General features: G+C 35.8%; 3 protein-coding genes across 4 annotated transcripts; 1 reads left to right on the top strand and 2 right to left on the bottom strand.

Moving 5' to 3' along the window:
• Positions 1-30: 30 nt before the first annotated feature.
• npy1r (neuropeptide Y receptor Y1) lies at positions 31-14,984 on the bottom strand. Its single transcript, XM_016558903.1, has 3 exons — positions 14,927-14,984; positions 8,566-9,387; positions 31-447 (listed from the first exon to the last, which is right to left on the bottom strand). Exons 2-3 carry the CDS (start codon positions 9,286-9,288, stop codon positions 31-33), a joined length of 1,140 nt encoding a protein of 379 aa, XP_016414389.1. The 5' UTR covers positions 9,289-9,387; positions 14,927-14,984.
• A 3,327-nt stretch (positions 14,985-18,311) lies between these two features.
• LOC107745070 (mediator of RNA polymerase II transcription subunit 28) lies at positions 18,312-21,060 on the top strand. 2 transcript variants are annotated; one of them, XM_016558902.1, is made up of 4 exons: positions 18,312-18,573; positions 19,350-19,416; positions 19,979-20,091; positions 20,266-21,060. In XM_016558902.1, the coding sequence occupies exons 1-4, from the start codon at positions 18,412-18,414 to the stop codon at positions 20,461-20,463; spliced, it is 540 nt and encodes a 179-aa protein (XP_016414388.1). In that variant the 5' UTR covers positions 18,312-18,411; the 3' UTR covers positions 20,464-21,060. The 2 variants fall into 2 exon arrangements, with proteins under 2 accessions (XP_016414388.1, XP_016414387.1); XM_016558901.1 differs by lacking the exon at positions 19,350-19,416 and adding an exon at positions 18,912-18,978 and having other exon boundaries at positions 18,313-18,573.
• Positions 21,061-22,039: 979 nt separating this feature from the next.
• LOC107745069 (transmembrane protein 144-like) lies at positions 22,040-27,200 on the bottom strand. Its single transcript, XM_016558900.1, has 12 exons — positions 26,970-27,200; positions 26,711-26,872; positions 25,192-25,314; positions 25,012-25,111; positions 24,836-24,916; positions 24,612-24,690; positions 24,049-24,125; positions 23,656-23,774; positions 23,444-23,563; positions 22,461-22,558; positions 22,319-22,372; positions 22,040-22,217 (listed from the first exon to the last, which is right to left on the bottom strand). Exons 1-12 carry the CDS (start codon positions 27,043-27,045, stop codon positions 22,134-22,136), a joined length of 1,173 nt encoding a protein of 390 aa, XP_016414386.1. The 5' UTR covers positions 27,046-27,200; the 3' UTR covers positions 22,040-22,133.
• Between the last annotated feature and the right edge of the window lie 535 nt (positions 27,201-27,735).

Raw genomic sequence — 27,735 nt, 5'->3', positions numbered from 1 at the left:
GCAGACATGAGCATCGTTTACAAAACTGTATTAGAGATCTAGGCTACTAATTTTCAGTGACATCTTGGACACATCCGTGTGAATAGTCGACATTGCAACCATGTCATATTCATTCTCCCGTGCTGACACAATCTTGCAGAGTCGGAAGGCCCGGAGGTCACGCTGGAAGTTGCGGTTTAGGAACCCATAGAACACTGGGTTTATGCAGACCGAGCACATCGCAGTCAAGTGACACAGCGAGAACAGGAGATTGTGGGTACAGTTCATAGCCACTTCGTGGTTCCAGTCGATGACAGCGTTAAAGACGTTCAACGGGAGCCAGCAAACCGCAAATGCCACGACAATGGAAAAGAGCATGATGTTTATCCGTTTAGTCTCACTGCTACGGTATTTGTTTTCACGCATTCTGTCCATCATGTTATTACGCCGCTGCAGACGTGTGTAGATCTGAGTGGAGGAGAAGAGGGGGACAGATAAACAATTATTTATCCATATCTCATATATGAGAGAGTTTCTTCAATTACAGTATGAACACTTTTGGCCCAGTGGACATTTAGAAAATGATCATTATTTTTGCTCCTACAATTTCAAATGGTCTAAAAACTAAAACTTGACCACAGTGAACATAAAACAAATTGCCATTACATTGAGATTTTTTTCTTTTAATTATAAAGGAATAAATCTCAAAAATATACTGAAAATCTGTCAGTAGGCAATTGTACCTCACACATATCACATATAATATTCAAGAGGAAACTAATATCCTTACTAAATTAGAAATAGCAAAGCAACATTTTGTCCAGTTACATTATGTATCAATGCAGACGAACATTGCATTAAACTACTGAGACATTTCATTTTTGTTTGCCTGTGTATAATGTGAATTAAGAGTAGCTTATTTAAAAAAATTATCATGTGATTATGGCGCTGGAGATAGATAGAGATATAGTAGATCTGACTGGAAGAGAAGAGGGAGACAGATAAGCAATCATTTATTCATATTTCATATAAGGGTGTTTTTTTAATTATGAAGACATTTTCCTCTGGACATTTAGAAAATTATTTATATAATTTTTCCAATGTCCAGCAGCAAATATATATCACTATATATCAATATATATAGAGAAATTCTGCCATTTCTTTTACTTTTTCTGAAAGTAATGACAATTTCCACCACATTTTTGGAATAAAACAAATCTTTTGTTTTGCTAAGGCTAATATCAGAGAGAGAGATTTTATTTTTTATTATTTTAAAATTGTATGTATTATTTTATTGTAAGTAGCATTATATGCATCCATAATGAATGTTTGAGTCATATTTTATTTTTAAATTGAAATTTAAAAAAGTTCACACATGAAATATTGAAATGGTTTATGTTAATTTTTATTTTTATACAGTTTTAAACAATATTTATTATGATGAATTCTCTTGTAACTGAATTTATAATTTATGAGTTCATGACATCTGGGTTATAAAATCTGGGTCTTGGACAAATGTTAAAGTTTATACATAAAAGACCTTTGAAAAGTCATAAAAATAATGGTCCAAAGCTTCCAAGTGGATTTTAATGTGATCTTCATCAAAAAGATTATATGAATACACATTTACTATATACTTTAATTAGATTTGCAGTCTAAAATCAACTCCCTCCACCAACAACCACAGTACACAACCCTATGACACGCTCACCGAAGCTCATAAACTATAGCTGACCTGAGGGCAAACCATCATTAAAAACACAGTGGGGGAAAAGCTGCTCTGACATTTCAGATGATGATCTTTGTGTGTGTGTGTGTGTGTGTGTTTTCAGGCTCTGTGTCTTTTATATTATTGAGTCAACACAAACTGACAGACAGAATACAAACAGAACACTCTTTAAGGACCACAAACACAACATTGTAAATTAAATAATGGCGTTACAACGTCACTGTGTTGTCACAGAATGTTAAAGTGCCTCAAATCAAAGCAAATGCATGGAAATTTCTCTTGTTCCACTCTAACAACAAAGAGAAGACAGGTAAACTGGAAAGATGGGCTGGGAGGCAGGGGTCCGACCCAAAAGGTCAAGTTATTGCTGCTTAGCCTGGACTTAGCTCTTGCTGGTAGATATTGGAATTACACGTTAACGTCATTTACGTTGTCTCCTACCACGGAGTAAAAGCTGATTTGTTACAAATTGCAGATTTCTTTAATATCCTTGGGGCCAAAACAAGTTGTTAAGGAGAAGTTGTATAGCAAATTGGTAGAGGCTGGAATTTTGCCGGATGAGTCTGTAGAAGGGTTCGCGGGGAAGAGGGCTGAAACAGTGGTAGATGGGGATACCTTGTCTTTTCCTAGTATAGATCCTAGTCATCCTCGTTTTGATCCTATGCTAGCTATTAAATTAAAGGAGTTGGATCTGCAGTTAAAGAAACAGGATTATGATGCGCAGCTTCTTAATTATCAGACTCTGGAGTTAAGAGACTGATAATAAATTTAAATTGCGTAGTTTGGAACTACAAGCCAAATCACCATCTAATATGCCTGTGCCTATGCCTCCATCTCCTCGTTCACCAGTGAATGTACCAGTTTCATCTGTACCGGGTCAAAGTCTGCCATCCATTACCTCCTCTTCTGTTGGTGAGTCTGTGACCAGCTTTGATGTGAGTAAATACGTTACACTTGTTCCTCCTTTTAGAGAGACGGAGGTAGACTCTTATTTCGTCACTTTCGAGTGTATAGCAGCTACATTACGCTGGCCAAAAGAGTTATTGCTATTACAATGTAAATTAGTGGCAAAAGCTCAGGAAGTGTGTACAGCCTTACCTATTGAGCAATGATACCATTAAAGCTGCTGTTTTGAGAGCGTACGAATTAGTACCTGAAGCTTATCACCAGAAATTCAGAAACCATCAGAAAATTACCAGTCAAACCTTGTAAGGCGAGTTTGTTCGTGAGAAAACTGTGTTGTTTGACAAATGGTGTGCAGCCAGCAGAGTTACAACGTTTGAGCAATTACGAGAACTCTTGTTGTCAGAAGATTTTAAGAGTTGTGTTTCAGAGGACATTGTTCTATAAAGAGCATCTTTCCCCATTGACGACCATTCAAAAATATTTAATTCTAACTAAATATTTTTATTCAAGCAACATTTAAATTACAAATATTTAATTGCATTGTGATATTTTCAAATAATGATATATCATATTTTTGAGCATCCAGCACCACGTACAAACCATTGCATACATTCAGGGGTCCTGTGCTAGAAAGATTTTGTTGTTGTTGTTGTTGTTGTTGGTCTAAACCCCATATATATTTAAGCATTCATGGAGGCTAGAACAAAAATAATCTATTTAGATCTGGTCATAGTTAACAATTACTTGAATACTTATAAATAAATAAATGTTGCCTTGGACATTAACTGAAATAAAAAGATTCCACTAAAATGACAAAATCTAGAACTAAAATAACAATAAATTAAAGATTTAATTAATTTTTTTAATTAAGTTAAATAATTTAATAATTTAGTAAATATTAAACACAAAAAGGTAATTTCAAATATTAATATAAAATATTATTTAAATAATACTAAAATAACACTGATATATTCACATTGTTACAAGTTTTTCAAACATTTCCAGTAAACACAAGTAAAATAGTCACTCACAAACAGAAATTGTGTTAAAGCAAGTAACCAAGTTTTTTTTTGTTTTTTTTTGATAAGATCATTATAGAATTCTGATAAAAACATTAAATATGCCATATAATGTTAGCCTTTGCAATAACTTATTTGGCTCCAAAAGGCTATTTAGATTGCACAAGATGAACCACATTTCAACATTTCCCTCAAAATTTCCAATAAATAAAAAAACAATGTAATAATTTGCGCAGTGGCATTAATTTTTAGTTGTGTGAGTTTGGATAGCTATGGGACAGAGCAGCTATGCCATTCTCAAAAGCCTTGTCTTTCTTTCCTAATGATGGAAAAACAGTCTGTCCACTTAGAACAGAACATCTGTACAAGCTCCACCCAGTGCATGTGCATTTGCATGCCTTATTAGCACGACAAGATGAATTAATTAATCATTAGTTCATTAGATGCACACAGATCAGAGTCTTGCAAGCACAACTGACTCCAGCCTTCTTTTCTCTCCTCTTTATCTTTTCCTCCGTTTTTCATTCTCTCTCTTTATTTGATGAATGGCCGCGCTGGCACAGAGTCCTGTGACCTGAAATAACTGCATGACACAAAACCCAGAGGCAGAGAGAGAGAGAATGAATACGCAGACTGAGATGCATGTGTTCATAACTTATTATTTACTTCAGCTCAAATCTGAAAGCCAGCATTAGCCAGACTGAAACAGTGAATTTGTATACAGTATGGTATGTAATTTGTAGGTTTGACTCCATATCCAAATTATTTCCATGGAAAGCTGGCTTTGTTAAGTGGGCTGATTAAATGTGATTCTAGGTCGATTTTACTGACAGCTGAACAAAAAAAGTCCCTCAGTCATTAGGACTCAAAGTCGTTGGCTCATACAGAGAGAGAGAGAGACTGATCTGATGCAATCCGACAGTTGCTGCCCTGACCGGACAGCCAGAATCTTTGTTGGCGTCACATTCTGAATTATTGGACCGTGGGATGGTTGGATGACTGTAGCACCTAAGGATCCAACTGAATATAAATGCTTTAGTCATACTCTGTGGTAGTGAGAGACCAAGATAGACCAAGACATTGGCCAGAGTGATTAATTGGCTGGCTGAGATCACATTACAAAATAAATCAAAATCTACTAACAATGCTGTCAGTGAATAGCATATTTTAAATATTGTGTTGAATTTGAACTAATTATGATGTCAAATAAGTCTGATTTAAATAACGTGAAAATCTGAGCACATTTATTTGCCATTATTAAAAGGTAACACTTTTCTTTTTGTTATATAAAGGTTTTGGAAACATTTTACAATGCCTCCATCATTTATATTTGCATAGATTTCATTGTCTTGCCCTTGTTTTAATCCTAAACCATGAAAAGTCAATGTAAAAATATGATTTATTGTCTCTCCAATCATAAAGCATGTTGGTATTGACAGTGTAAAAAAAAAGCCAATTACTACAAAAATACAGTTGTCCAAAGTTTTTTTTACATTATTTTACCACGTCATAAGTCAGTATTCTTTTTTTTACCAGATGAAGGTGATTGATATGAAATTTGAAACATGATGAATGTATATCACTTATGGATATTTTTTTGTGCTTCATTTTAAGATTTAGCAAATAAGCAAAGCGGGTGAAAAAAATTAATTATTGTGCATTTAGGAAAAGCTACAAAATTGGCCTTGAAATGAGACAAATGAGACACCGAAATGTGATTTCCATCACCATCGTTTCAATCACAGCATGTTATCAAACAAAATACATAATTTCAGACGTGGGTTTTCATGGCTTTCATAAAAATGACTAAAATGTCTGTGCCCACTGCTCAACAAATTAAATAAACTAGCAAGAGTGTGAAAAGTGCTTTTGCTTTTCTGTGATGCAATTTGGTCCAAACCACAAAAAAGCACCATTTTAAAATGACAGCGGCAGAGATGGAAAAAACACAAGTGAGGAAGAGGGGAAGAGAAAGAATGAGACAAATTGGGATATGTGTGCATGTGGGTGTAAGTGCTGTTCCATTTTTGAACTAACCGCCCGTGGTTAATTGGGTGTAAAAGTGACAAGCATCCTTGACAAAACTCGGTCATTTCACTTGAACACCAACAAACGCTCAACAGCACTTGACAATCTGAACAGTGAGCCATCGTCATAATGACGGCAGAATGCTCATTCTTTCACCCCACACACGCATTTTAATTTTTACAACTCTATTAGCATAATAATATCCATATTACTGAGAAGCGGGAGCTTGTCACATGAATCTTTCTTTCCATTTACGCCGTTCTTTACACATCATAAAGTTTTGAATCCTTTGTATTGCAGCATATCTTTTGGTTTCTTTATTATTATTGCTTCTATTTTTGTACCCTTTGCGGATGAGCCATTATGACTCATCCTTGTGATCTTGGGGGTCTTTGAATTTTTAAATGATCCGTTTTTGCACAGTCTCCCTCTTACTCATTCATTCTGCCATTCTCTGACCAATCCCCCCCCCTCTCTCTCTTTTCTTTCAAAACCTGCAGCAGTACTGGGTTTATGTTGGCAATGAGCTGATGTGTCCGGTCATGTTGGATGACTCATCCTTGTGATCTTGGGGGTCTTTGAATTTTTAAATGATCCGTTTTTGCACAGTCTCCCTCTTACTCATTCATTCTGCCATTCTCTGACCAATCCCACCCCCTCTCTCTCTTTTCTTTCAAAACCTGCAGCAGTACTGGGTTTATGTTGGCAATGAGCTGATGTGGCAGGTCATGTTGGCTGCTGGTCATGTTCAGTCAGAACATACACTCTGTTTCACTGAGCTATACTGGATTCTAGGACAAAAAAACCTCAGTAATAATCTTTATACAATACAGCAGAACGGAAAAGACATGCCCTTTTGTTTGTGTGTGTGTTTATGATTGTATTTGTGAGACTGCTATAATATTCAACTAGTTTTGTATCTGTAACTTGTCTCTACTCCTAAAAAGTCGACATGAATTTCTATTTTACTTCTGTAATTATCAATATTTCAGAGTTAAACTGGATTTTTATTTTTTTTAATTTATGCATTTAGCAGACACTTTTATCCAAAGTGACTTACAGTGCATTCAGGCTATACATTTTTTACCAGTATGTGTGTTCCCTGGGAATTGAACCCACGACCTTCTGTGCTGCTAACGCAATGCTCTACCACTGAGCCACAGGAATATATGACAAGAGAAGGTGTTGGCTTTATCCATTTGGGATTTGACTGGATGATGAAACAGTCTCAGAGAAATTCACTAAAATATAATGTCCACTACAGAGGCAAACCCTTCTGAAGTCATATAATAGCTTTTTGTGAGGAACAGGCCATAATTTAAGTAAATTATTTCCTGACAGTGTTGATCTCCACAGCAGCTCTCAAATCATATTTTGCCTATGATTCCTATGATGATGTCAAGGGTTCTACATCATGACATTTTGTTAAGAGACACTGAAGGACCAGTGACGTCTGATGATACTGACGTCCAGAATGTGTCATAGGTGGCATATCTCATTAGTGAACAGTGAAAAATGACTTATACTTGTATTAAAATCACTGTGGAAAAGATCTATATATAGATGTTCTGTATATTTGTTTGTCTTTGTGAATGTTCCACAGAGAAAAAAAAACAGCAAGCGAGTTTTGAGAGTACAGAATGACACAATTTTCATTATTTCATTTCATTGAACTGAAATATTCTCTGTATAAATCTTTCTCTCTCTCTTATATCGGCACCACTTTATATACAGTGCACTTATTGTGTACATGCATGTTATTACATTATACTTATATTACACATTGTACTCCCCTGTAATTACACCTGTAATTCATTTCTGTAATCACATCTATAATTATACTGTTTACCCTTCCTTTACCCCTTAAACCTAATCAAACCACCGAACCTGTCCTCTAACCATACCAGTGTCCTTCCTCAATAGCAGCAAAAGTATTTTGCAATTCAACATGAACACAATAGATAGACAGATTGCTGTATTCATGTGATGGCAAAGCTGAATTTTCTGTAGCCATTACGCCAGTCTTCAGTGTCACATGATCCTTTAGAAATTATTCCAATATATAGATTTTTTATTAACATTTAATACTATTACCAATTTGGAAAACAGTTGTGCTACTTAATATGTTTGGGAAAACCATTACTTTCAGGATTCTATAATGAACAGAAAATTCAAACAAACAGCATTTATTTAAAATAGTTTTTTTAACAATGTAGAAATGTTTACAGTCACTTTTCAACAATTTAATGCATCGCTGCTGAATGAAAGTATTAATTTCTTACAAAAAAAAAAATATAACTGACCTCAAACTTTTGAATGGTACTACTGTATATGTAAAAATATAGGTATACATGACTCATACATGACATAGACTTACACATATTGGGCCAGATTTACTAACAGCTTGCGTCAACGCAAACCGTCTTTTGGTGTTAAAACAGTACTGTCAGGATTTACTAAAGAATTAGCGCTGAAAAGGTGTGGACACAGTTAGCTTTGCATCTGACCTTATTGAATAAGCATTTGTAGGAATTTCCCTTTCAGACAGAAAATTTATGGGAGGAGAGTATTAAAATGAATCACGTAACACGATTTACTAACGTTTGCACTTGTCAAATTACTGGTATTTGCGCCAATATTTATCGCCCCAAAAAAAGCATGTCTTGAAGCAGACGGTAATTTGTGCTGCTCTTGGTAGATTGTGCTGGACATTTTGGAAATGATCTGGCTGCGTCTGTGTTCTTTACTGTGCGCATTGTTAGTAAAACAGCCGCAGAATTTTCCCCTCCCATCGGTGCTTTTATGGAACTGCGCTCTAACGCTAATTTGCCCTGTTTAGTAAATCTGGCCCTTATTCTTTTACAGTATGCCACCATCTCTTCTTGTTCGTCTCTCTGGTCTTACCTTCAAGTAACAGATGAAGATGAAGATGAGAGGAGTGATGTACTGCAGCACCAGCATGCCAGTGGTGTAGGTGAGCTTGATTTCTCTGGAGGGCCACTCCTCCACACACACCACCTTTCCCCTGTACTGCTCCTGAAACACTGAGGGCAGCTGCTTCAGCGGGGCGTCTGTCACCCTGGAGAACAACAGAAAGGGTGTGGCAGTGAGGGCGGCCAGGGCCCAAGTGAGGCTGATGCCCAGACAGGCGTGGTTCAGGTTTGGCCTCCATCCGCGAGGGTGTAGGATGAGCTGGTGTCTCTCAATGCCGATCAAAACCAAGGAAAAGATGGACACCGAGACGGAGCAGCACTGGACCAGGCTGTTGAGTTTACACATGACTGCGCCGAACACCCAGTGGTCCATGAAGGTGTAGATGAAGGTGAACGGCAGACACACTAGGGACATCAGCAGGTCCGAAACAGAGAGGTTTGCGATTAGGACGTTTGTGACGTTGTGAAGTTCCCGCTGCCGTGTGATGACGAGGATGAGAGCCAGGTTGCCGACGACACCCAAAAGTACCACAGCACTGTAGGCAATGGCCATCACAACAAACAAAGAGTGGCTGCCGTAGCACTCATCGCCATATGCGATTGTGAGGTTAGCGAAGGAGCAATTCGATACGTCCAAGGAACAGTTCAGAGCAGTGATTGGTGGAACTGGTGGAGAGAGGGCGGAGTCTGGCATTGTTACACCTCCTATGCAGCTAATTGGTGTTGATCATAGACTCCTTCCTTCCAGGTAACAACCTTTCCAGCACCATGTTTTAGTAATTCTGACAACACACTGTGGAGACATAAGAAAACGTTTCAATCAATACTCAGAAAAGACAAGGCAGTATCTACTGTCATGTCTGATTACGGACCAATCCAGTTATAAAAATCAATAAATGTTCCCTTCAGTCATATTTAATAAAGAGTTATTTTAATCTTCTAGCATCATCTTTTCTATTGACCTTAGCCTTGTTGATCTTTATTTCTAAGACTTATATTACACTTTGAAAGGGCAAGTAATACACATTTAATTGTGTAATATTATAAATCATCCAACAGCATTCCACAGGCAATATAATAACATTACAAAATCATAATAATGTTTTCCATTTCTAAAAGCTGTTTAATTAAGCCTGCATGGTATGCATGGAATTGAGAAGTTAATTACGATTTTGGCACTCGATTTTTTTTTAAAATTAAGCCATCAAATACTCCTGGCTGAGCTACTGGCTAATAATATGAATAAAACCATTGGATGTTGGCCCATGCGCGCACACACACACACACACACATCTAGGCATTTTCCACTGACAGTAACACTTTATTTTAATATGTAGCAATGGTACACGTATTCGTAACGAAAATTTTCGGTACGGGTAACGGGCCTTTCGGTTTGGTATGCATGTGTTCCGATCAATTCATAAAAAAAATTTTTCAGGACATTTAAACAATAAATACCATTATGATGCCGTTGATGTGGTGAGACAGATCGCTGTATAAACGCCTCAGTTAAAACGGCAGCACGGAGTGCGAGTGAGCGATTTCATCCCTTCCTCTTTACTACTAGTTTTAACGTAAAATAAACATGGATGAACATCTCATGAGTCATGTTATCGCTCAATCAGTGTTTTGATTGCGGAAAGACGTCAGTAAAACAGCTTTTAAACAAAATGTCTTGTAGTTCATTTACCTCAGGTAAGTCATCAGTGTCCACAGCTCATTAGTTTACTGGAGAAATGACGTCTAGAGAAGAGCATTTCACGAAATATTAGACTATATGCTCATTATATTTTACTTTACATGTCAGTGATGTCTTAATTATTTAATGTACGTTTTATAAATAAATCTGTTATGAAACAAGTTATGACAGCCACTGTGTAAATTATTATATTTCAATAATGTAGAAATTTTATTATTTAGAAGTTAATTAAAAAACTTAATTATGTGCAATTTACACGTTTACATACTATTTTTTAAGTTGAGTGTTGATTATTAAAAAGTAAATAGTAATTGAATTTAAGTTTGGGCTCTGTTGTTAATTGAAACCTTATAGTAATGTAAAAGGACTCCCTAGTTTAGAGCAGAAGCTGAGGTAGATTTTTATCCCTAAGAAAATTTTAATTCTACTTGAATTTATTTAAAGAAAGAGCAATTTGTTCAGTAAACCACTGTTTAAAGTATTAAAATGCAATTTTGTTGAGTTTTTTCCTCCTGCTGTACCAAAAACATACCGAAAACCGAGGTACGTACCGAACCGTCATGATTATGTACCATTAAACCCCTAGTAGTTACACTTGCGGCATGTACCTTCTATAGTTATAACTATACATTTTGCATAATTACAAGCAACTAACCGTTAATCAAACTCTAACCCTGTAGTAGTTAATTAATATTACTCAGTACTTGCTTGTGTAATTACACTGTAACAACGACCCCTTGAAATAAACTGTAACCCCATTGGGTTCTATTGTTTTTATAGAAAGCTAATGATATATTATGTATATATATCCCTAAACTCTCAAACCTTTCTGCATTTCTACATTTTAAGACATTATTTAGTAAGCCATTTGCAACCTGACTCACATATTTCCAATTCTCTTTAAATTTCTTTAATATACTGTATGAACAGTACACATCATAGATAGGTCTTAATTATAAATAGTTTTACTTCCAGACATAAGCACAGACATAAACTATAATGACTTGCATTGGTCTATATATCAGAGTCGGAAGCAGGTTGTCAAGGTAACAGAGGTGGCAAAGCCTCCTGTTTTTAGGTCTCTGATTCTTTCATCTCGGGCTCCCTTTTCTTCTGTCTCTATCAGCAGCCAAATTCAACTCTAAATTCACCAGTTTATAATTCAGCGTGTTTAGTTATTGTAAACACATTGTATGAATACATATTTAAACAACATAAACATTACCGGAAGCCCAGCCGTGAATCTCTAACTAACCTTTCTCATTCATAGCAGGCCAATACGTTTACAGTACAATAGTCTCGTGCGCATGAACTGCAATGGGATATGCAGACGGTGGCTAATCCCAATAGACCGAGGCTAAATGGCAGACTGTTCACATGCTCTGTGCAGAGTATTCCCTTGACGGTACCGTTCTACAAAGTGACCTTAAGAGTAGACTGGGCTACAAAGGGAATACACCAGCATTTGAAGCAGGCACTTAAATGTCAAGATGGAGCGGGAGTCATTCATTCGCCTTTGCATGTCTGTAAAGGGAAAATCTAATTAGGTGTGCAGAGTATTAAAAATGTATTTCAGCAATGTTAAATGAGATTATAAGCTACTGAGAGTCACTCAAAAAACACAATGTCACTTAATACTCAAGGAATGTTTGAAGGTAGTTAACAATTATTGTAAGGGTATGTTTGATTTATTTTATTCTTATGGACAACAGATGGCAAATGCTACGACAAATAATACATCCTAGTAGTGTTTAATGTTCCAACAGAACCTCATTAATACATAAACTGTGTGAATAATAGGCTCTTATCGCACTGACATTTATATCTTGAATCATTTAACAGACACTTTTAGTCAAAGCGACTTAAAAATGAGGAGCGATTCTTCATAAGGAGGTGGTAACATAGGAAGTGGTGCCATAAGATTGTTCAGAGAACTACACACTAGAACAGAGATAAAAGGGAAAAACGGTGTGTTATTGCATTTGCAGGTTTGGGTCAGGCGTTCACAGAAGAGATGTCTTAGATGTTTTTTGAAAGTTACAAGACGCTGCTTGGCTGTTCGGGTATCTTGGGTATATAATGCATGCATAAAGCATATCTGGGTTTAAGACTTTGGTAGTTTTGCTTTGATAGAATAGAGCGTTCACTGAATGACAATCTGACAGGTCTGCTTGTCTCTTGAAAAGATCTGTTTAACAGCCATAAAACCTCAGACGAGTTGCACTGTTTAAGTTGGCATGAAATGGAAATTCATCCTACTATCTGTTTTCTAAATTTATTGATCTTATTGTGAATGATTCATCCATGCATACGTTTCACTTTTTTTTTACCTTGTATTTATTTATTTATTTTTCATCAAAATGTCATTACTCCATATTCCAGTAAAAACAGCTTCTCTCTGGTGGCATATACTGGACTTCTCCTAAATATTTTTTCCTCATGAACATCAAATAACAACCAGTGGATAGAACAAGGTTCCAGTCCTACTTCCAGTGCCTTGTTTTAAGATCTGCCATCTTTTGTTTGATCTACAGTGCCCATGGTTTCTTGTATTGTTGATGGTCACAGAAGTAATTCCCAACTCTCCTAAGTAAGCCAGTAGTCCACATTAGTGTAGCGGGATAGGTCACCCAAAAATAAAAATGTTGTCATTATTTACTCACCATGAAGTTGTTCCAAACCTGCATGCTGTTATTTTTCTCTGAGACACAAAAGGAGATTTATGTAGAGTCTTGATGCATCTTAAGTAGTCAGTGCAAACTGTGCGCTATATTCCACATTTTCTGAAACCAAGTGAAAGAATAGTTCTGGGTCTTTTCAATTAACCAATTGATTCAATTAAAAAAAATCAGACTGAACAATTTGTTTATGAGTCAGACTGATCTGGTTCAAGATCAAGTTCAATTCACGTACACTGTGATCAACTTGCAGCTCAAGTTAACGCAAAGCCCGCCGGAGCAAACATTAGTCAACAATAATAAGTCTGCTAAATGATTAAAGCTAAATGTTAATGAGATAAGAAATAATTATTTGCACAGTTTACATATTGAGACTCCACTTGAACATTAAACAGGGATAGTATTTGACATGTTGTCCATAACAATAAAATAAACCAAACATACTCTATTATTCTTATTTTTTTATTATACTGAGGGTGTAATATTTGTCATTTCATTGGCCATATGTTGATTGTCTACTCTATAACATAAAAAAAATATTTTGTGACTTCAAAAATTAGTATGGTCAACATTGCTCTTTTTTAAAAATGATCGGATAAACTAAAAAATGAATGCATTTATTGTCTTTCGATGAATCAGCAGACACTTTTAATGCCATTGCCATGACAATATAATTAGGTCATCGACTGTTGTCTTTCTAGAGCACCATGGAGAGACTCATTGAAGAAACAGAGAGATGAAGATGCATGTAATGATGCTGATATGAATGGAAATTATAAAACCTTCAAATTGAGCCTTTGAGGAGCCGAAAATTAGTGATGAGTTTATGATAAAAAAGATGAAATTTTCTCCAAAAAGACTCACTGGGAGCCATGGGAACCAAACAAGCTAGAGGCGCAGTGCAAAAAGACAAGCACTGAGATAAAGGAAGGAGAAGGATGGACGAACACAGTGACATATTGACTGACAGAAGAGGCAAGGAGAAAATTGGGAAGGCGAGACAGAGAAAACAGATGTTTTAAATGATATCTGATGCCTGAAGTCTTTGTTAGAGTTCTAGTAGATAGTAAAAATATATATTTATCTCAGAATCACAAATATCAAATCCCCAATCCATAGTATAAAATTGTACAAATCAGTATTAAAATATAAAGAAAACATGTCTGTCTTTCATAACACACATAGCATCAAACATCCTTCGGCTAGAATGACACAAAATGAACTTTGATATTTTCACAGTCTGTACCAGGAATTTATAGAGCACAATAAAAGACAAATTCACAGAGTATGTCAGCAGTTACAATAATATGTAGCCTATCTAGTGTTGAAATATAATCTTGATAAGACACAAAAAGAGTGGATTTGAGCTCAACACATTACCTTAATGTCTCCTCTCAACAATCTGAAATGTGCCATTACATCCTAAAGAGAAAGATAAGCCCATCCAAGGAGAACATTTAGGCGTGAGGCATCTCCTCCTCAATGTTCTCTCGTTCCCAGGAGAGACACAGTTTCGATGACAGCATTAAGATCAATTATTGCGCGTTATTAGCCACCAAACTCCTGAGTTAAGTGCTTTCATTTAGTGTATCGTAAACAGGTCAAAGTCCTGCAGGTACTTTAGTCCTCATGACCTAATGATCCATTTCTTCTTGTTCACCACTTCTGGGCGCGTAAAGTTTATTTTTAACCCATTATGAAATTAACAAAACCTATTTATCCTACATTTCTCTGCGTTTTCACCTGAAGCCAAAACGTGTTATAGGCTGGTTTATCGCGTCTTGACGCACAGAGTAACATCAACCATAATGAGGAAGATTGAATCGCACTGCGTTGCTGGTTGTTCTTAAATAATAACATGGCATTTTGATGCACGGAGAAAAAAAAACATAAATAGTGACGATCGAGTAAAGAGATTCAGTATGTTTTCAAAAAAGCGCGTTCCAGAGTCTTACCTGCGGCGCTTCACGCGCGGTCAGACCTGAAGTCTCCATCAGTCTGAGTGAGTGAACGTGTGTGTGCAGCACTGACAGCTGGCTCAACTGCGCCTCTGCACAAGCGTTACTCACGCGGGGGTCCATGGCTGTCCGAAAAGCACCAAACGCCACCAATTCACATCATGACGCTGTGATGCATTCATATCATGACACTTATTCAAGAGCTGCAGAAAACTGGTAGTTCTTGTAGAAAATCTATTCACATGTCTTTATTAAAGCTTTGTCATTTGATAGCCTAAATGCCCTTTATTAACATATGGTTCCTTTTTATAGTGGAAATATTGTTGCATTGTTCACGGTGCTTTTTCTTCTTTTTTTCCAATTAGTAAAACATCCTGAGCCTTGTTTCAGTAGGCTAGCTGCGTAAAGGTTGATGTAGTTACCACCCTGCTGAAAAAAAAACCAATAGAAACCATCACAGAAATTCTAATGGTTTCCACTACAAATACCATTACAAAGATTACAAACCATCAACTTTTAACCATTAAAAAATGGCTTTCTGTAGTGTGTTTTGGGACATATTCCATTAGGATTTAGTGGTTTTAACAAGCCACCAATAGAAGGTGAGCAATTACCAGTAGAGATCCACATGGTCCATTACAGTTTCCATTAAAACCAGTACAATTCCTATTATAACCAGTAAAACCATTACAAATTCTGTGATGGTTTCTATTGTTTTTTTCAGCAGGGCACCCAGCTAACAAAATATGTTCTAAGAAGGTTTTGTTAACGTTCACATTAAGTTAGAAAATGATATTTTTAATGTTTTCTTAATGTTATAAACGTTTTTATAAATGTGTTTAAAACTCGTTTTCCTGGTTACGAAAACGTTGGAGAAAACATCCGAAAAGCACCAAACGCCACCAATTCACATCATGACGCTGTGATGCATTCATATCATGACACTTATTCAAGAGCTGCAGAAAACTGGTAGTTCTTGTAGAAAATCTATTCACATGTCTTTATTAAAGCTTTGTCATTTGATAGCCTAAATGCCCTTTATTAACATATGGTTCCTTTTTATAGTGGAAATATTGTTGCATTGTTCACGGTGCTTTTTCTTCTTTTTTTCCAATTAGTAAAACATCCTGAGCCTTGTTTCAGTAGGCTAGCTGCGTAAAGGTTGATGTAGTTACCACCCTGCTGAAAAAAAAACCAATAGAAACCATCACAGAAATTCTAATGGTTTCCACTACAAATACCATTACAAAGATTACAAACCATCAACTTTTAACCATTAAAAAATGGCTTTCTGTAGTGTGTTTTGGGACATATTCCATTAGGATTTAGTGGTTTTAACAAGCCACCAATAGAAGGTGAGCAATTACCAGTAGAGATCCACATGGTCCATTACAGTTTCCATTAAAACCAGTACAATTCCTATTATAACCAGTAAAACCATTACAAATTCTGTGATGGTTTCTATTGTTTTTTTCAGCAGGGCACCCAGCTAACAAAATATGTTCTAAGGTTTTGTTAACGTTCACATTAAGTTAGAAAATGATATTTTGAATGTTTTCTTAATGTTAAAAACGTTTTTATAAATGTGTTTAAAACTCGTTTTCCTGGTTACGAAAACGTTGGAGAAAACATTAAGGAGACTTTGGGTATGTGTGTGTGTACTAACGTCTCCAGAACGTTATTAAAGACCAGATAACTTTGAGCGAACGTTCTACTGACGTTACTGGAAGAATGCTGGTATATAACTCTAAGAGAATCTTGTCAGAACATTAGCCAACGTTCTGAGGACGTGTCGTGTTAGTTGAAAAAGTCCAATTACACATGTTGGTTTCAAACATAGGCTACAGTTCAAAAACCCTATTAAATTATAATATTTTCTGTGAATTCTGACATTTCAATTTCTAATTTTTTTGTAATAGCTGTTAGGTAAACAAGTGAACACAATAAATCACACTGGCATAGGCTACACGCATGATTGATGAGAGTGATGATTTTAACCAAAAAGATTTAGTTGTGTTCTCAGAACAAAGACATTTGTCATACATGTCAGGTCAAGGCAAATACAAGTTGTATTTTAATAGCAGGTTACATTTATGCAATTCATCCAGTTACTTTATATTTTAGTTGTTTTGTAAATTGCTTTGGTTCTGGTCGATAAAATATAAATATTCAGTAGGCCTATCTTTTTGTAGACAAGACTTCAAGTTTCTCAGAATTTGGCATTTAAAAATAAACCAACCTGACAAAAGCTGTGGAATTAGTTCCAATACACCCAGTGAAACGTTCCAATAGGGCTGTAGGTGTGATGTTATGAAACCTCTCTTCCTGAATGGAGCAGCGTCACCTGGTGGAATAAAGTAGTGAGAGAACGAGTTCAAGTGCATGTTAATGGATATAATTGAATTTGAGATCCATATGAAAATAGACGAAAAGTTTTACTGTATTTAAGTCTTTTAGCTCATCATAGTAAATAATTTCTTTCTTTCTTATTCCTTTTGACATGAAACATGAAAGAGGCATAAACATTTGGTAAAATGTTGTCCAATAACTGGAAGCCCACAGGTCACTGCATAGGTTTTGAAACACTCTTCTGACACTTAAAGACAACTAGACAGATGCTCTATGGATTTTTCTGCCAATTACATTAGAAGGAGCTCTGGAGCTCAAGCTCTTTTAAATGTCAGTGAACTTTCTATTTGACCTGTTTGTGCGAGCTGTCACTTTTTATCTGGCTGGTTCTTTTTCCTCAAGCTTCTTTAAAAGGCCCTTTAAAAGTCGTGGGAAGGTCGAAATGGTGAATTTTGAGCTGTTATTCATCCGTGTGTGTGTAATGAACAATGTGCAATGGCACCAAGCTGAAATCTTCAAAGTCTGGATTTCAGGACACAATGGATACAGAATAAGAATCAGAAAAAGAAAAGAACTTTAGGTGCATGGCCTATACTTTTATGTCCCAAGAATTTATTTTATTAAAACAGATTTAAACTTTCTTTCTTTCTTTCGTTATTAAACTGTCGTCTTGGAGATATTTTACATGTCTTAAACTTTCACATTTTTTCATTTTTAAATGATAAAAATCAATGTCATGAATTAGCCATTACATGCTCTAAAACAAAGTGTAAAATACATAGACATGCATACATTTGAATAAATATTGTGGACAAATTATTTTTCCAAAATTATGGCTCAGGCATCATTTCAACCACAATGAACAATTTTGCCCTGATCAAAGTTTGATAACAGATTAGATGAAACGTGATTGTGATTAAGACTTGTGATGTGTAGCACTGTGTGGTGGAAATGTAAAAGCTAATGAAATTTATTTATTTAGTTAGTAAATACATAAATAGGCCTAAATGGCATGCATGAATTGCATTGCCTGTCCTGTGCACTAGGTGGTGATACATTACATCTTCAATAGACTGGGACGTCTTTTTACGCACGCGAAGAAAAGTTGTTGTTGTTAACTTGCTAGTGGAAAAATGGCGTCGTCCATGGGCGGTATGTTCCCCGGTCAGCAGCCTCCTGGATCTCATCCACCTACAGGTCCTGGTGGTCCAGGTCAGCCAGGACTTCTCACAGGTCCTCCTGGTAACAGAGGGGCAAATAACACTTTAGTAGATGAGCTGGAAGCTTCTTTCGAGGTGAGCAGATCGATAAAACCGCTGCTGCTTACGTGTCAGTGATAGATTTTCTGTACAATTATACAAAGAGCGACGGTTTCTAGATAGATCAGATCATCAACTGACTATACACGCACTGAACCCTTTTTATATTTAACATGAATATATTCTTCTTTTATATTTAATATATATAAGCACATGCTTTATGCATGCAGTAGAAATTAATTGTTTGCTTAGTTGTAGATCGAAACGGTGTCCATTATTTTGTCAGTGAAGTTGTTGTAGTCTATATAATCAGTGGTGTTATTATTCTAGATTTTGTCATGTAATCTGTCCTTTACTGTTTTTGATCACCACAGGCGTGTTTTGCATCTCTTGTCAGTCAAGACTATGTGAATGGAACAGACCAGGAAGAAATTAGGACTGGTAATTTCCCAGCTGTGTCCTCATGCTGTGATATCAGATAGTAATAACAGGGAACGTTAATAAATACTTCATAATTACCATATTCATATACAGTGGGTATGGAAAGTATTCAGACCCCCTTAAATTTTTTCATCAACTGACTATACACGCACTGAACCCTTTTTATATTTAACATGAATATATTCTTCTTTTATATTTAATATATATAAGCACATGCTTTATGCATGCAGTAGAAATTAATTGTTTGCTTAGTTGTAGATCGAAACGGTGTCCATTATTTTGGCAAAGTTGTTGTAGTCTATATAATCAGTGGTGGTGTTATTCTAGATTTTGTCATGTAATCTGTCCTTTACTGTTTTTGATCACCACAGGCGTGTTTTGCATCTCTAGTCAGTCAAGACTATGTGAATGGAACAGACCAGGAAGAAATTAGGACTGGTAATTTCCCAGCTGTGTCCTCATGCTGTGATATCAGATAGCAATAACAGGGATATACTATATACTCTAAACTGCTTCAAAAAATATGATATTACAGTAATTAATTTTGTTGAGTTATTGGAATCAAAGGTTTTTGCAGATTTTTTACCACTCCATAAATCAGAAAATACTGTTAACAGCCAGAAGGAAAAAAAAAATCACGTTTTAGTAGTAGAATGTTATATAAATGAGGCAAATAATATACAAACAGATTCCTCTGTAAAAACCTTAAGAATATAGACAGGAATAAACCAGGAAAGTTTGGTATATGTAAATGCTACTGAAGTGGAGGTTTCTAGCGTAGTACATGAGGCAAAACTCGTTTTGATAAAGTTTCTTTTAAAGTGTTGTAAATGAAATCTACAGACACAAATAGATAGTGTAATTTGGATGTTTTTTCCACCAGTCTGAAAGATATATTATAAAAGTAAAATAGCCCCAAATCTCGAAATTGACCATTGCATGTAAAACAGTGGCTTTACTTGTAATGTCTTACCTTCATTTTGCATGTTGTGTATTTCAGGGGTTGATCAGTGTATACAGAAGTTTCTGGATGTAGCCAGACAGACTGAATGTTTCTTCCTTCAGAAAAGACTGCAGCTGTCTGTACAGAAACCAGAACAGGTGGAAAAAGAGGTAAACAGTTGTTTTTGTTTTTAAATTCTCTGTAAAATTGTTTAAAATCCATCCATGCATTATTTAAATCAAAACCACCTTCATGAACATTTTAGAACTCTTACAGTTCCATTATAATATTTGAAACATACAGTATACTGTAGTCTAAACTATATGTGCTGTTCTGTGTTTCAGGATGCATCAGAACTGAAGAATGAACTCCAGAGGAAAGAAATGCTGATTCAGAAACATCTTACCAAGATCCATCATTGGCAGCAGGTGTTGGAAGACATCAACGTCCAGCATAAAAAGCCCACAGAACTGCCGCAGGGTCCACTGGCCTTCCTGGAACAGGCCTCAGCCAACATTCCCGCACCCATGAAACCAAACTGAAGCATGTAGAGATCCAGAACCCTATCCAGACTGTGTTCCCGGGCCACTCTCTCTCTCTGCGCCCAGCAAATCGTACAATAAGCCTTTGTTGTGGACTCGTTAGTGATGTTTTTGTCATGTTACGTACATCCATGATGTGCTAAAGGACGTTACTGCCACTTGTCTCATGAGGAGTTTGTAGGTCTGCCAGAAGGAGGTCATTCTAAAGAACTCGAGGGTCTTTGACATTTAATCATCAGAATACTTAAAACTGATGGCAAGTTAATCACATTTTTAATATAACAAGCACAGATGTTCTTAGAGCTAAAATGACCAGAAAGGGCTTTAGTTAGAGAGAATTAAGTGGGATAATTTTTCCCCCCATTGTTCATATTTTATTGAAAGATCTTTTGTAAAGTTTAAAATAAACATGTTTTGTCATTACTGAAAATTGTGCGCTCTCTTACATTACATATTTTACTTATTTTCTTTCTCAGTGCTTTATTTTTTCCCTTTATAACAGGCTGTATCAATACAAGCAACATTTTTCAGTTATTCTCCAACTACTCACAAATCCTTTGCATTTGGATTTGAACATTTATTTCCCTTTTGGTAAAATCCAAAAAAAAATAAATAAATAAAAAACGAAGGCCTCTAACACAGTTTGGCAGCAATAAAACAACCCATTAGCAATCCAAAAATTTCATGAATTTCACTACAAAATTAAAAGAAATTACACAACACACTTAGATATAATATGGAAGAAAAAGTCTACTTTTAAAACCATGAACATTTTTGTATGGTGACATTCATGACATTCCATCAGTATATCATTGCGGAAAAAGAATTTACTTTAGAATTAGAATTATTCTTTTTTTATAATTATTGCATTGCAGTATTTAAATGTAATGTACAATAAAATAAAATACTCTTACAGTACTGATGATCACCAATGAGAAAAATACTAAATTAAAAAAAGAAAAATGAATTTGAAGTGAAAATATGCACAATTGTCATATATATATATATATATATATTATTTTTTTTATTATTAGTTTTAAATGGTTTTAAAATATGCTTCATTGTCTTTATGCATTACATACCATTCCTGCTTTTATACTGTGCAGATGCATCAATATATAAAAAAACAATAACCATTATATGTGCAAATATATAGTGAAATGAGGTCCATTATAGTGTAAACATGACATTTAAAAAAAGTTTGTTATTGCAAATTCAACAATAATATAATGAACTGTGTTCCTAGTTAAAAAAACAAAGACAAAAAAACATTTAACAATGTGCTGATATTGCTGTAACATTTCAAGTATCTTATATATGTTAGGACCATATCCCTCCCTGATATAAACAATTGTTTCTCTTCAATAGGTTTTTGTAGCTGCATAACCTGATAAGAGAGAGAGAAATCTCTCTGCAAATTATTTAAAACGTTAAAAAAATAAATAAATAAAAAACGAAGGCCTCTAACACAGTTTGGCAGCAATAAAACAACCCATTAGCAATCCAAAAATTTCATGAATTTCACTACAAAATTAAAAGAAATTACACAACACACTTAGATATAATATGCAGAAATCTCTCTGCAAATTATTTAAAACGTTAAAATGTTAAAACACTCAACCAAACACTCACGTTTTTTCTTTGCATTTTTGCTCTTGTCTAAAAAAGGTTTAACCCTTTGAGAATGCAGTCAATAATGCCCCAGATAAAACAAGACAGAAAGCAACCACGAGGACAATGTAATTTCGCCAACCCTGAGGGAGAGAGAGAGGAGGAGATGAAAAGTTCAATACAAAAAGATAAAAGCAATAGACAGCGGGAACAGAACTCATACACCATACACACAAGTATTTACCTTCACTTCTTTGAACACGACAACACCCCAAAGAGCTGCAATCAATCCAGGAACCTGGAATGAACCAAACACACATTATCTGAAAAAAATCTTACCTGAAAAATAGAAAAAGATGTGCACTCTTTTGAGATCTGTAACTCACTGTTGTGATAATAGGGAAGCTCACTACAGCACTGAGGTAGTGGTTGGCCAGGAACCAGCAGCACGTGGCTATACCCCACATGATGCCAGAAAGGAATCCTACAAGGAAAAAAACATTATTCTACACAACATCACATCAAGTATGCAGAGGTATGCGGAAGAAAAATGATAATTCTAAAGGAAATGCAAATTACAGGAATGGCTCAGCCAAAATCCCCTGCAGTGAATGGGTGCCATCAGAATGAGAGTCTAAATGGCCGATAAAAACATCACAATAATCCACAAGTAGTCCACAGGACTCCAGTCCATCAATTAACATGGTTTAGTAAAATGCTGTGTTTGTAAGAAACAAATCCATCAAGACATTTTTAATTTTTTATCCATTGCCTTCAGCCAAAATATAAATACTCTTTTTTTAATATATTCTATTTGTGAAAAATTCATCTAGTCTAAATCAGGAGAGAATCATGCATAGATGAAGCGCCGTTTACAGAAGAAAAGAGTCCAAAACAGTTCTAAATGTTGATAGATTTTGATGTGAGCGAACAACAAATTTGTGAGAGATGTGATGTGAGAGAACAACTTCTTTACTTTACTGTTGTTATGAATAATGAATTGAGGAACTGTTATGATGAAATATTTTGGGAAAAGCAAGGGTTTAAATTTAAAAAGTTTTAATGACGGATTTGTTTCTTACAAACGCGTAACAATTCACTTCACAAGGATGGACTGGAGTCATTTGGTTTACTTATGAATTATTGTGATGTTTTTATCAGCTGTTTGGACTCTCATTCTGACGGCATCCATTCACTACAGAGGATCCATTGGTGAGCAAGTGATGTAAAGCTAAATTTCTCCAAATCTTTTCAAATGAAGAAACAAACTCATCTGCTGTACATCTTGGATGGCCTGAGGGTATGTACATTTTGAGAAAAATTTCATTTTTGGGCGAACTATTCCTTTAAATTGAAGTGATTGTGTTACCTGGCAGTACTGCTTTAGGAAAAACTTGAGGTCTGTTTTTTTTGATGGCACAGTACAGGATGAAATACACTGTACTAGTGAGGAAAATCCCACTGTATTGTGCAAAGACGTAATCAAGATCTACAAAGAAACACGGTATATATAAACAAAATGCATAATAGTTCATATTTAAGAATTCAACTAATGCTTATAACAAGGTAATCTAGATTTACCAAACTGGCTAGCCCCACTGTATTGGCTGTCTGGATCTGATGCATGATTTTTTATGTACAGAACTGGAACAAATGATGAACCGTACAGCAGTCCAGCGACAACAGCAAGAAACGTTCCACTGCAATACAAAGCTCTTATTATAAACATATTTATAAATGCATTGTTCTGTTGCAGATACTCATATATTTTAATTATATTTTATTGTGGTCTGAGGCTGATACTCTATACAATTAGTACAGAAACATTTACTCATAAAATTAAAAAAAAAAAAGTTTATTTTTTTGATGCTTATGATGTAAAACAAATGCCATTATTAATCTATGTACACTTATTATGTACGGGAGGTGTTAGGAAAGTGTGTAACGGGTCATGTAAGTGTGATGTGTACATACACTAGCCGTTTGGTGCGTGGTGTTAATGCATCCACCCAGGAATCATCTGTTGCTACCACAGATTCGGAGTTCACAGTCTACGCATGAAATTGATTAAATTAATTGAATTATTCAAACATGAAATATAAAAAAAAAGCTGTATGGAGTGTCATGGTGAAACATGGTGATGAAAAAAATATGAGATGGGAGGAAAAAATATATTTAAATGCTTTTCTGTTCCTCTGAGAAACGTTCCGTTATCTCTTTTTGAATTTTGAAAAAAAAAATGTGCGAGAAACATTTTGAGAAACTGAGAAACTTTACGCTCACTGACAAAGAACGGTTTTATGAGCAAATGCAAAGTTTCTCTGGGGAACGTAAAAATAATTTAACTTTGCACTCACAAAGAACAGTTTTATGTGCAAGCGCTTGTAAGTTTTTCAGGGGAACACAAAAGCATTGAAATAATAATAAATGAATGATTTTTCCTCTCAACTCATTTTTTTCCATCACCATGTCCCTTAAGGGTTCCATAAAAAAAATTTGACTTTATTAGCACAATTTTTTTAACTATGTCAACATACATGGTCTATTAGTAATGGTGTTTCTTCAGATGTTGCAGATCTTTGAACATCAGTCTTCACAAAGAAAAAAACAATAGCACTGTAAACACATAACAAAATTAAGAAATGAAAAGGGTGAAGAAAAAGAGAACGGTCATTATTTCAAATAATGCCACTTTAAGGTAACATCACATTATGAAATGTCTGACTTACAAAAAAAAGAATATGAATGCATGTACATTTACCTAAGTAAACAAAGACCTGCTCCACAGGAGTTCAGTACTGGTTTGGAAACAGTCTCGGCACCAATACCAAACCAGCCAAACCTAAAATCAACAGCAAAAATCAGTGTGTCTCTCTCTCTGTGTATGTGTGTGTGTTTGTCACTAACAAATAGATTCTGAAATCAGATTTTGTTTACCTTGAGCTGGCCCAACCCAAAAGCAGATTAAACGAAGCCCATATAAGAAGTCCAACACCAAGCCCAATAGTCTTTACAATAGGAACTACAGTTATATTACCTAGAAGGAACACACAAACATAAGACAGATTTTCACACTGTATATCATCAAGAACTGCATATTAAATAATTAAATGTTACCAGTAGCCCAGATGGCTCCTCCCAGCATAACAAGAGGCCAAAACTTTGGACTATGCAGAATGATGTTCACCACTAGGGAGACTGTCCATATAGCAGCACATAGAATCCACTGGAAAAACATACCTGCACATGAACACAGTAGGGTAAACTGAAAATGAATGAAATATTACAAGAAACAAACAAACAAACTTCCTCACTTTAGTGTGTTTTCAAAGCAGGATATAATTTATTGTACATTGATTTATTCTATGTCCTCTACAAAGGGTTATCAAGACCCAAGTAATAATTTTTAGTAATAGTTGGGTCAAAAAAGGGAACATATGCTAACATTTGTGTAATATTCTGTGTTTGTTGGGGACTCGCCTACAGGTAACATTAATAGTTAAAAAATATAGGCTATATTTCTATTAAATTGGAAGCATTTCTTATGTTTTATTCTAACTGCTATTTAGTTTTTTTGCATATTTTGTCATAAGCTAATTTGCTACTTGGCAATATAATTTGTTACATTTATATAGCGCTTTTCTGGGTACTCAAAGCGCTTTACATGAAAGAGGGGGAATCTCCTCATCCACCACCAGTGTGCAGCATCCACCTGGATGATGCGACGGCAGCCATAGTGCGCCAGAACGCCCACCACACACCAGCTTATTGGTGGAGAGGAGACAGAGTGATGAAGCCAATCAGTGTATGGGGATGATTAGGAGGCCATGATGGTCAGAGGCCAATGGGCAAATTTGGCCAGGATGCCGGGGTTATACCCCTACTCTTTTTCAAAGGACATCCTTTTTGGATTTTTAATGACCACAGAGAGTCAGGACCTCGGTTTAACATCTCATCCGAAGGACGGTGCTTTTTACAGTATAGTGTCCCCGTCACTATACTGGGGCGTTAGGACTCACACAGACTGCAGGGTGAGCACCCTCTGCTGGCCTCACTAACACCTCTTCCAACAGCAACCTAGTTTTCTCAGGAGGTCTCCCATCCAGGTACTGACCAGGCTCAACCCTGCTTAGCTTCAGTGGGCATATATATATATAGTATTAATATAGCTAATACAATTACTACATCTGGATGAAAAAAGACAGACAAATCAGTCATCATTTACTCCACTTTTCAAACCTGTATGACTTTCTGTGGAACACAAAAAGAAAATGACAGCCTCATTCACTTTCATTGCATCACATTTCCATACAGTAAAAGCAAATGGTGACTGACTGAGACTTCTGCGGCTGCTCTCCTTTTGTGTTCCACAGATGAAATAAAGTCATACAAATTTGACACTGACGGTGAGTAAATCAAAACAGACTACTGCAATTACTTACTTTTAAATAATACTATTACTTTTTAAAACTATTACCTAACTATTACTTTAAAGGCATTTTTGTTGACATTTGGTACCATAAACATTTACTGTGGCATAAAGAAAAGCCAGTTGAGAAACACTGAGCTAACACACTTTCACAGCGAGGCAAAAGCACAAAAAAAGTTTCAAAAATGTAAGAAAAAATTGACTAACCATCACCAGTCTCTATCTTTTTCACTGGTACAAAGTTGCTCCCGAAGAAGACTACTGCTACGGCGCAGGATATGAATCCATAAGTCAGATCAGACGAGTTGGTACTGTTGGATTCTTGCTGAAGCTCCACGGATGCGCTTGGACCGTCTGATAGCCACTCCACTGAATCATAGTTACATTACATTGTGTTTTACTCATCAAAGTCAGCAAAGTTTTAATTAAGCTATGCAATGCAGTTAATTCATTTTTTATTCGTTACCTGTGTCCAGGTGTTGCGCGGCGCCGGTGGAAAGCGCGCAGAGGAGCGCAATGATCGCGACCACGAGAGAATTCATCTTATAACGTTAGATACACACGCAACAGCATTCAGGCAATCAATGGATATTCATAAAAGCTACTTTCAGGCAGAGATCGCTGGAATAAAATATTCCGAGCGATAGCTGCTCAATGAAAAAGTGTGACTTTACTTCCTTGTCAGCTGACACGCATGATCACATGATTGCACGCGTGTGATGAACCACGTGCATTCGAATAATGATGATTCCCAGGGGCGGAGCCAGACATTGTAAACAGTCATTTGTCCCGCGACATTTTTCCCATTTGGCAGCTACGAACTTTTAAAATGTAAATATTCTCTCTTTATCATGTAAACACACTTATAAATTGCCTTACACATTTAGGCTATATAAAAAAATTATGCTTTTACAGTTGCAAAAAATTTAAATCACAAACAAGTTACGAAATAAGTGTGGGGATATTTTAGCCAAAATTATAGTGATAAGAGATGAATAAGGCAAGCAACTGAAAGCAATACTTAAGTTTTTGATGACCTGTGAGTGAGATAAATGCAAATGTGGATAAGTAAAAACAACATAGCCTACTTAAAGGGGTCATATGATGCGATTTCAATTTTTCCTTTCTCTTTGGAGTGTTACAAGCTCTTGGTGCATAAAGAAGATCTGTACAGTTGCAAAGACTAAAGTCTCAAATCCAAAGAGATATTCTTTATAAAAGTTAAAAGTCAG

This window comes from Sinocyclocheilus rhinocerous, unplaced genomic scaffold (assembly GCF_001515625.1).
Source record: "Sinocyclocheilus rhinocerous isolate Xijiao unplaced genomic scaffold, SAMN03320098_v1.1 scaffold888, whole genome shotgun sequence".
NCBI lineage: Eukaryota > Metazoa > Chordata > Actinopteri > Cypriniformes > Cyprinidae > Sinocyclocheilus > Sinocyclocheilus rhinocerous.
The sequence above is the reverse complement of the archived record's forward strand: the minus strand, read 5'-3'. Positions and strand labels throughout refer to the sequence as shown.

Bases quoted from the DNA above. Each gene is read 5' to 3' on its own strand.
- npy1r (XM_016558903.1), bottom strand. From the start codon at position 9,288: ATGCCAGACTCCGCCCTCTCTCCACCAGTTCCACCAATCACTGCTCTG. The intron at 448-8,565 runs GTAAGACCAGAG...TCCTCCACTCAG, and splicing joins TCTTCATCTGTTACTTGAAG to ATCTACACACGTCTGCAGCG.
- LOC107745070 (XM_016558902.1), top strand. From the start codon at position 18,412: ATGGCGTCGTCCATGGGCGGTATGTTCCCCGGTCAGCAGCCTCCTGGA. The intron at 19,417-19,978 runs GTAATTTCCCAG...TGTGTATTTCAG, and splicing joins CCAGGAAGAAATTAGGACTG to GGGTTGATCAGTGTATACAG. The intron at 20,092-20,265 runs GTAAACAGTTGT...TCTGTGTTTCAG, and splicing joins CAGAACAGGTGGAAAAAGAG to GATGCATCAGAACTGAAGAA.
- LOC107745069 (XM_016558900.1), bottom strand. From the start codon at position 27,045: ATGAATTCTCTCGTGGTCGCGATCATTGCGCTCCTCTGCGCGCTTTCC. The intron at 25,112-25,191 runs GTAACATTTAAT...TGTTCCTTCTAG, and splicing joins AGGAGCCATCTGGGCTACTG to GTAATATAACTGTAGTTCCT. The intron at 23,775-24,048 runs GTATGTACACAT...TTTGTATTGCAG, and splicing joins CCACGCACCAAACGGCTAGT to TGGAACGTTTCTTGCTGTTG.